The 10,567-nt window shown below is 45.3% G+C and overlaps 1 protein-coding gene across 1 annotated transcript in view; it reads right to left on the reverse strand.

Moving 5' to 3' along the window:
- Positions 1-10,567, reverse strand: part of LOC105005075 — a 193,618-nt gene that overhangs the window by 136,048 nt on the left and 47,003 nt on the right. Inside the window, exon 7 of the mRNA XM_010862927.1 lies at positions 10,047-10,215. Within this exon, the coding sequence (XP_010861229.1) occupies positions 10,047-10,215 (169 nt within the window). The remainder of the gene's footprint in view (positions 1-10,046; positions 10,216-10,567) is intronic.

Here is a 10,567-nt window from a genome sequence, read left to right on the forward strand (position 1 = left end):
CATTAAAATTTTAAAAAAGAAGCAATCTGTTATTTTTTGGTTTCTCACTCTGAGAGCTGGAGCTGATTTTAACAGATTAGTAAATTAATCGGTTCAGTTCTGGCCTTTGTCACAGGGCACAGATGTTCCCTCCATGCTGGGGAGAGCCTCTGGCTCAGTGGGAGGGAGTATTCCAGTCCTCAGACAAAGCCCCACAGCCCCCTCTGTTGTTGGAAAGTGTGGAGGGAGGGTTACTGACCCTGGGGTATTTCAGGGAGCAGGGAGAGTCCACGAAGGGACAGCTCCACCAAATGAGCCCCTTCTCGCCCATGGTGTTCTCCTGCAAAATACTGAAACCTGTTAAACCTGTCTCTAGTGCCCCGCCATCACCTCAGCATCCCCTGGTGGCCCAGCAGCCACTATGCAATCCCCCAAGCCCAGCCTTCCCTGCTCACGTCCACAGCCGGGCATTGTTGCCCTGCCCACGGATTCCTCCCAGTTCCAGGCATTCTTTGTGGGCCACTCAAACACCGCAGCGGGCTTAGGAAGGCAGGAAGGGGAGCCCTGTCCTGGCTGCTCAGCTTCATTTCCATCTTGCTCCTCTGACCTGGTGTCAGACCCCTGAGTGCTTCATCCATCAAGGCCCGCACTGTCTTCCCTTCCCTGCTGTAACTCCATGGCTTGCAGGCCATTCAGTTGTTCCTCTTTCCTATCACAAATTCCTGGGCTTAGTCCATATGCCAGAGGTCAAAGGCCAAGTTTCCACGGTGTGAGGCCACCCTCATATTACTGTGTAAACTTCTGACTCCCAGGCTCTAGTTCACTGCCATCCCAGGCAGCGAGAGGAACTTGCATCCTACCAAGATCCCATCTGGCTTCCCTCGTGACTTAGTGGGTAAAGCGTCCACCTGCAATGCGGGAGACCCGGGTTCGATCCCTGAGTTGGGAAGATCCTCTGGAGAAGGAAACGGCAACCCACTGCAGTACTCTTGCCTGGAAAATCCTGTAGACAGAGGAGCCTGGGAGGCTGCAGTCCATGGGGTCACAAAGAGTCGGACACGACTGAGCGACTTCACTTTGAAGATCCCATCTGGACATCAGTCCAACTTCTTGCCTTGTATCCACGCTAACAAACCTGACAACTTTGCTGCAGGTCTTCTGACCTGTCCCTCTCCCTGCTTCCTTGTGCCTGATCTGGAACTTAGGGACAAGCCCTGGGGAGGGGCTGGACCTCAGGTGAGCACCTTCACACACATCCATTCACCATGAGGTCGTCGTTATTCCTGGAATCTTTCCCACAGCCCTCAGAAGAGCTGCTTCCTAAATAGAACTGCAATTTTCCTCTCAAAGGAATTTAAAATTAGATGTCTTTGTTCTCCCATCTCATTTCTTGCCTCATGATTGCAGTGATATAGGGGGAGCTTGTCACTTTCTCCATCCCAAGGTGGCTATAGAAACAATATTTGCCTCATTAATTTTTCTTTTAGTACATGGAATAAAACATATCTGTTTCCATCAACATTTCAGGTTTGGGGTTTCTACAGATTTACAGTGAGCAGATGTGCTGCAGCCTATGAAAAGAACAGGCTTAGAGACAGTATGCATATATGTATATATATATATATACACACTATGTGTATATACACACACACATATATATATATACACACATACACACACAAATGTGTGTGTGTGTCCTATTCTCCTGACACTGCCATGAAACTTATCCTGAAATCATGAAAAAGAAAGGCTAGCGCTTTCAGAGTACAGAAAAATGACCTTGTCTGGTTCTGTCTGGTGGCCCTGAAGGTAAATCAGGCTGCGCGTATCTAGTGGTACTGACTGAAGGAGGTGAAGGGCAAAGACTATAGTGTGGAGACTCCTCTGAAATCATCAAAGGAGAACGCTCAGTGTCAAGGCTCTGGTCACTGCCACTGCCTCCATCATGGACAAGATTTTTAGACATGAATTTTAGGATCACATCCTGGTGTCCTTTTCCATTCCCTCAATTCTTCAAAGATGGTCAGGTATGCAACATACCAGCTGAATGCCAAATATATAAGTGAGTAGCAGGCAGGAATTAATGGTCAGGCTAAGGAAATATGAAGGTGAAATCTATTCTCAGGTCAGTTTTGGGGGTGACTCTCCCTCACTTCACTCATCTTGTTGGTATTCATGCTTCTCTAATTTAAATCTACCTAATGATTCGGAGAAGGCAATGGCACCCCACTCCAGTACTCTTGCCTGGAAAATCCCATGGATGGAGGAGCCTGGAAGGCTGCAGTCCATGGGGTCACTGAGGGTCAGACATGACTGAGTGACTTCACTTTCACTTTTCACTTTTATGCATTGGAGAAGGAAATGGCAACCCACTCCAGTGTTCTTGCCTGGAGAATCCCAGGGACGGGGGAGCCTGGTGGGCTGCCGTCTATGGGGTTGCACAGAGTCGGACATGACTGAAGTGACTTAGCAGCAGTAGCAGCAGCAATGATTCTTTAAATTTGCCACCTGAGATTAAACTTTTTTGATGAATATCCTGTCTTTTTATATTCTAGGTACCTACACTCTTCTCTTTTGCTAGAGTTCACCAATATTGAGCACTTGTTTAAAAGGATTAAAACCTTAAAATATAAATCCTGGAGTCTATGTGGGCAAAGATGGTGCATAGGCAGTCCTGGCGAAGAAAGAGTGAGTCTGAATGTCACACATTTCATAGGTTCTGTGGCCCTGGGGCTGAACTCAGAGCACTTGTACCTTGAAAAACCCACCGTAAATATTCAGTGAGATAATAATGGAGGAAGGGCTGATGGAGAGCCGAGGCAGTAAATTCTACTCTAAGGCACAGGAGAAATATTTTTCTTGGTTGAAAGAATTTATGAGTACTGAGGGGGTGGAGCAATGTAGGAGTAGAGGGGGTGAAGAGTGAAGGATTGAGCTCATAATTTGTTCTGATACTTATTTTCAGGACTTGAATTGACTCCAAAGTATTTTCTGCCCACACCAGCATTTAAAAATATATATATACATAATACAATCATCAGCCCTGCTCTCTTATTATGAAAACAAAACACAGCTTCACAAACTCCTCAGCCCTAGTTATATTTCAAGGTTTGATTAATTTTTGATTTTTCATTGTTCTCTTTCTGAGTAATCGCTGCAAGAATTATCCACTTCAACATTTTCCTTCTGAGGGCAAGATGCAATTTGGCAAAATCTGGGAAGGCGAGTTGGTAGACAAAGGAAAGGCTGAGCACTGACCACATCCAGTAGATAGGCTGAGTCCCTTGTGCTAAGAGTCATGCTTACGGACTCTGACTTGAGGTTTAAACTAAACTAAAAAATTTAGTTTAGTTTAACACAGTGTGATTTAATAGTTAGCCAAGAAACTAGGCAATGTCAGGGCTACCCATCCTTTAGGAGCCCCTGAAAAATATCTTTAGGATGTCTGGTAAACATCAATGTGGTCAGAACCTATCTGAGTAGCCCAACACTTCCTAAGTGTGCTCAAGAGACTCCATGTCCTGTAGGTGTCTTGAAACAAATGGCTTCTGTTACCATGAGGGTGAGAAATGCTGTACCTGATAACCCTCCTGGGAGATGTCCCCTGTGGGAGGACATACCAAAGACGTTGAGATGCCCTGCTGCAAAAAAGTGGGTCCCATTTTATTTAAACCAAAATTTTCCAAAGCAATTTGGCCACTGACTCTTACTAACCATTGCCTGTAGTTCTGCAGCAAGCCGACCTGTTCCAGCCTCCCCTGACTCTGGACAGTCTCATAAAGAAATTCTCACCTCTCAAACGTGGTGCCATTGCTTATGGGGCTTCCCTGCTAGGGCAGGACACCCCCCTCCCTCTCACTCCTCTTGCTAACTCCCACTGTTTCCTTAGAATTCAGTGTGAGGATCGCCCTCTCTGGGAAGTCTTCCTGTCCCTGATCTAACTTAAATCCTCTCTCTGGGGGCTCCCAGGGCAGATCCTATAACTATATGCCTTTCACTGAAGTTTCTTGAGGGCAGGGGACATATCTTATTCCTCTTACTCCTCAGAGTCTAGCATAGCATTGGGGTGAAAGTACAGAGTCATGGAGTGCATACATGAGAATTAGTGAGATAACATGTGTGAAGCTATGGAGCACGTCTTTCCAGGGCCTCTTCCCTCTGGAAAGGCAGGAATTACACCACTCACCTGGGGTCTACCACTTTTCCCCACAGCTCCCCTAATAGTTCTTCCCTACCTGGGCTGCGGGAGCATTTATGCTCAGCCTGTGTGAGAGACTCATGTCACCTCTTGTCAACTAAAGCTCCTGGCATCAGAAACTCTCTTATTCAACCTACATCAGAACTTATATTTTAAAATGAGATCCTAAGGTGATTTGCTTGTAGTTAAAGACTGATAAATATAGCTCTCAGGCAGAGCAGGGCTGGCTGGCTAAGTCATTATGAGATAGGGTCCATCTACAAAGACTTTAAAAGAAGGACCATGCTGGTTGTTAAATCTACATCTCAGAAAGCAGGTTAAGTGAATTACAAGGTAGCATATCCCATGGACAGAGAAGCCTGGTAGGCTGCAGTCCATGGGGTCGCTAGGAGTCAGACACGACTTCACTTTCATGCATTGGAGAAAGAAATGGCAACCCACTCCAGTGTTCTTGCCTGGAGAATCCCAGGGACGGGGGAGCCTGGTGGACTGTCGTCTATGGGGTCACACAGAGTCGGACACGACTGAAGTGACTTAGCAGCAGCAGCAGCAAAAATCATTTACATGCATCATTCTTGTTCTCTCAGGCATTTTTTAGGTGTTTTTACATGTATCAACTAAGTTAATTCTCCTATCACCTACTCAAATATCAACAATGGAACATGTAGGGAAATAACTACATTCTGAGCCTGACCCCTTTTTTAGTGCTTTTCATTTGAAATAATTATAGATTCACAGAAAGTTGAAAAGTAGTACTGAGAGGTCCTGTGTATACTCCAGCCGGCTTCTCCCAGTGGTAGCATTTTACATAACTTTAGTGCAATATCAAAACCAAGAAATTGATGTTATTCAGATATCACCAGTTTTTGCATGTGTGGGTTAACCCTATGCAAGTTTTCACATGTAAAGTTTCCAGCAACCACCACACACACATATAGAACTGTTCACCAGCACAAAGGAACTCCCTGTGAGATTGTCCCGTTTTGGGAAGGGCGGCGGGCAGCTGCAGCAGAGCCTCACATCAGCTACTGATACCCACTGTGTTGTCTGAACATGACCCGCAGTACTGAGCAGCCATCAGCTGGCTCCAGGATACAGCTAGTGCCAAAAGTTAGCACTACCTCCCAAAGTGTGTTGACCAAGCACCATAGTGTGAACAGAAGAGACAAATAAAAAGGGTAGCACTTCTTTCTTTTCTTTTGACAGGCTGATGGAACTTAATGTAGCTGTTGTTTACTCGCCAAGTCATGCTTGACTCTGAGACTCATGAACCCGCCAGGCTCCTCTGTGGGATTCTCCCGGCAAGAAAACTGGAGTGGATTGCCATTTCCTTCTCCAGGTAGCACTTCTGATGGTGCTGCAAGTAGCTAGACTTCCTCCCTCTGACCCTTTTACCTGGGTACCCTCATACTTCTGATATCCTTTGACTCCAAGAAAAACATCCCATCTTGATCAATAGTTTGTTTTTTTGTTTGTTTGTTTGTTTTTATGTGAATGATATGTGAGAAGAATCCACTGTATACAGAAGTAATCCAACCCTGGATTCAAAAGAGTCCCCTGTTTCTTCCAACTGTTGCTCAGATAACTGACATCCTCACTTGTTCAGATCACCAGTGAAGAATGAAGATGACGGGTCAGTACTCAAGGCTCTGAATGCTTGAGGGAGGTGTGCCTGGCACATGGTAATCACGGTAATAGCTTCGGCTAATTGCTGCTTTTCTGTATGGCAGGTGTTGTGCCAAGCATCTCATTTATTATCCCCTTTAATCCTCAGATCCAGGCTGTCTCAGTCCAAATGTCCTTTCAACTCTCTTCTCTCCTACCACACAAGCCACCCACTTACTGAGAATGCTTGCTCATCACAACCATCGAGTAGATTGTGTCTGAAATCCTAAGACTCATCTTGATCTTCCCCTTTCAAGCTCACCCTCTGGGCACATCCTATCATCCTCCACAATCATTAACATTTCTGAACCTTGGAGCTTTTGTCCAAGGACCTATTGTCATGCTGGTCTGTGCAATCCCTTATACTTGCTCACCTTCTTCTGTTTACAGAGCATTTCCACTTAGGTCACTGGATCCTTACAAAAGCCCAGTGAGGTATGAGTGACAAGAGGCCTTCTATTCCAGGAAGGCTGGTGTCAGCCAGAATGTCTTCTGGTTCCAAATCTCATGTTCTGTTTACCCCATCATGCTGACAAGTGACCTATTTCCAGGCTACCTTTAAAGAGGGTGAGGATGAGGAATAATTACAGTACTTTTAATTAATAATATGAGATATAAACTCTACAGCCTTGAACTTGAAAATAATTATTTTTAGTTATGTGAACCACAAATTTTGTCTGCTGTTCACAATAGCTAGTTACAATTTCTGATACTTGTCATATAAACTGTCTTAAGATAGCATTAGAATATCTCAGCTACCTAGAAACCTTAGGAGAGGAGAGTCAATGAGTAGAGAGGTTGTATAAATAATTTATCATCTAGACTGAGATACTTTTGAGGATAAATGGAGGCCCTGTCGATGATTACCTCAGGACAGAGACACAACTCTGGGGTCTTGCTCAGCTACTGGGACACGTGAACACCTGCCCACATGGAAATTAAGACTCAGAGAGTTTAGGTAATGTGTTCTAAGTCACACAGCTGCTAAATGGTGGTGGGTGGATTTAGACTCCAGAGCAAGAACTTGGCCAGCTATGTGGGCTTTATGGCCTCTCTGTTATACTTCAGATTTGGAAATCTCCAACATCTTGCTGCTGCTGCTGCTGCTGCTGCTAAGTCACTTCAGTCATGTCTGACTCTGTGTGACCCCATAGACATCAGCCCACCAGGCTCCTCTGTCCCTGGGATTCTCCGGGCAAGAATACTGGAGTGGGTTGCCCTTTCCTTCTCCAACATCTTAGCTCCTAACTATCAATAGATTTGCAGACCTTTCATGAAAGAGGCCAGATTTTGTAGAAAGTGGGCCCCAGTCTGCTGGTTTTGGATGCACTGGAGTCAGAGCACCCCCTGGCTCACATACTCTCCTTGACTCTCCCACTACACAGCACTTTTAGTTAGGAAGTGGTTCCTGATTGAATAATGTTGGGTTCCATGGGTGATACTTGTTGTAAAGATTATTTTTAAACTCCTTTTGTAAACTTCGATAATTTCCCCCATCTTTTAAGTGAAACAATCTATACAGGAGCACTTTGCAAATGGTCAAATATCATGCAAATCACCCATTCATTCATTATTCATTCATTCATCCTTCATAGCCATTGGTTCCCTTGACAGTGTAGGGAATCTATTTCTTGGAAAACACCTACATTTTCTGCCCCATTTCCCTTCAATATCATTCCTCTACCAGTCTGGGACTCCATGCTTACTGGCATTGCTACAGACTGTATTCTGCCCCGAGCATCTCCTTTCTACAGCATTCCGCTTTGCCTGGAAAACTATTAATATTTTTCTTTTGACGAAAATGTCGTGTCCTCCCAAAAGCCTTCCTTGACCTCTCTAGACAGAACTAAGCATGCCTTTCTCTCTGTGCATCCATAGTGTCTCACTTATGCTTCTAATAGAGCCCTAACTAAGTTGTGATCATTAATTCTTAAGTGTGCTTTATTCTCTAGACCATGAGACTTGGAAGGTGGGGACTGAGCGCCGATCACCTTGGTATCTCCACAGGTAGCACACAAAGGATGTTTGAAGAGTATGAGTTGAATGAATAACATCATGCCCAGTGACATTACCTGGACTTGTCATCATACTCTTTAAATTGTTCATAGAGTGTAGGTACCACAGCCATATCTGAACTCATGCATGCATGCTTAATCCCTCAGTCATGTCCAACTCTTTGTGACCCCATGGACTGTAGCCTGCCAGGGTCCTCTGTCCATGGGATTCTCCAGGCAATAATACTGGAGTGGATTGTCATTTCCTTTTCCAGGGGATCTTCCCAACCCAGGGATCAAACCTGAGTCTCCTGCATTGCAGGAAGATTCTTTACTGTCTGAGCCACTGGGGAAGCCATTCTGAACTCATGGTAGACAAAATTATTTAAACCTGGCTTTCATATCTAAAGGGAGGAAGAAATTTTTTTTTGAGTGCTGAATGTGCATGTCCCTGATGAGAACAAATTTTTGCTCATCTCATGAATGAATAATCTGCACACCAGTTTGGGGAGGTAGAGGGTCATAATGCCATTTATAGATGAAAGAGGTTCAGAAAAGTTTAGTAATCTCTTACACACAAAATGGTAGTAAGTTGTGGAGCTAGATTTGAACTCAGATGTGTCTGGTTCCAAAACCTGCATGCTTTTTCTAAGCCTGAAGGAAAAGAAGGCAGCAACTGTGACAGCCCTTGAGGCGGAGGTAGAAGGCTCTGGCCACCCCTGTCAGCAGCCTCTCACTACAGCTTTTTTCTGCAGGAGCCTCTCAGCGGCTCTGGGGCCTCCTGAGGACAGGTGGAGTTTCCTAGTGGAAGCTCTAGTCTCTTTCTCCTGCACCCTTGGGCCAGGCTGACTTGCTTCTTCTCTGCCTGCTCTCCTGGGTCCTCCTCTAAGCCATCCTATCTCTGGCCTTGTTCTTCAAACTCCCCATTCTGAGAAGTAATCTGTGGGGCTAACAGGCCAACAGGCTGGCCTCTGTTGATTGAATAACAGGTGGATTTCTTTGGAAGGAATGAGGCTGAAGCTGAAACTCCAGTACTTTGGCCACCTCATGCGAAGAGTTGACTCATTGGAAAAGACTCTGATGCTGGGAGGGATTGGGGGCAGGAGGAGAAGGTGATGACAGAGGATGAGATGGCTGGATGGCATCACTGACTCGATGGACATGAGTCTGGGTGAACTCTGGGAGTTGGTGATAGACAGGGAGGCCTGGCGTGCTGCGATTCATGAGGTCGCAAAGAGTCGGACATGACTGAGCGACTGAACTGAACTAAACTGAACTGAACTACTTTTCTCAAGATGAAACACTTATATTTAATAAGACTTTCTTCCCTGGAGACTAGAAATTCATGCAGAATAGACATAACAGTGGGAATTTCAGGCCCTGTGATAGGTTGTGATGGAGGAAGACAAGATAGAGTCTAGGACAGGGAAGTTTAAAAACTCACACAGCTGAGTCCCTATCGTAGTAGGGACTCCTCACTCCTTTGTCTCTCCTCTCTCTCCCTCTAAGTCATCCTGGAGCTGGCAACACTTTTCAAGGCCCTTGTTCTGTCACTGGCAACCCAGGGACCAAGGACACAGAGGGATAAGAAATGAAGATAAATTTACAAAAATAGGAGACAGCTCTGGGAACACCCAAACCTCCACAGAAATAACTTGGAAATGAATGGGATAATATGTAATCAGGGACAAGTGTGTTTGAAGGAAGGAAAGGGGAGACCTGTGAATGGTAACCTTATAATAGCTATGATCTAGCACTTAGCAAGTACCTACTGTGTGCTGGGAACTTCACCACTCACTTAATACTCACAGTGACCCCAAGATGGGTACTTTTCATGTACCCATGCTAGATGAGAACACTGAGGCCCGGAGAAGTCAAGTAGATTTTCCCAACACATAAGTGGTTTGTGACCTAGGACACATTGCCATCTAAAATTGTCCCTGGCCACCCGCCACCCTCCCAATCACAACACATAGTTTTTAATTATAATTGCTTTATTTAAAATTATAGGGTTTATCATTTGTTTTATCATTCCTTCCTTGCCCTTCCATAGTGGAAACTCCCTAGATCCATGCTAGGCACACAGTCAGCCCTCAGGAAAGATTTCAATGAAAGAAATGGTGGTGTTGAGATTTGACAGTAAGTCTGGTTTGTTTTAAGATCCTTCCCCACTGTTTGCTACTCTGCAGGATTGAGAAAATAACCCCTACCTTTCATGGCAGTGATGGTGTCTGTAAATGCCTTAATGCCTCGCTTGCCTGGCCCATTGTCATTACCCACTAAGTGATGGTAATGGTTATCCTCCCCTTGTTTTTGGACATATGCTCCAGCTGACAATGCAACCTTATGTAGAGCAAGACTGGCAATGACTGTGTCTGTCTTAAATAGGTCATTTTAAAAGGAATTTTCATTAAGAATGAAAGTGGGATTTCTATCAAGCTCTGGGAATACCCAGAAGTCTACAAACTCATTAGAGTTCAGGCCAAGTGCGGGGTGTGGTTCTGGGCTTTGGAATTAGGGACCTGCCTGTTCTCAGCACACCATGTGCAAGTGGGGCCCTGGGGTAGCTGCAGCCAGGAGGCCTCTCTCACTACCCCCAGCCCAGCTTGTCTGTGATCAGATGGAGTGGCTTTACCTGAAGCCCTCCCTCCACCCCACCCCAGTCTGCTCCTCCTCAGCCCACAGACACACTTGTCCCCAGTAGTCAGACTCTGTATGCCAGACTCCAACA

This window comes from Bison bison, unplaced genomic scaffold (genome assembly GCF_000754665.1).
Source record: "Bison bison bison isolate TAMUID 2011002044 unplaced genomic scaffold, Bison_UMD1.0 scf7180017864485, whole genome shotgun sequence".
Lineage (NCBI taxonomy): Eukaryota > Metazoa > Chordata > Mammalia > Artiodactyla > Bovidae > Bison > Bison bison.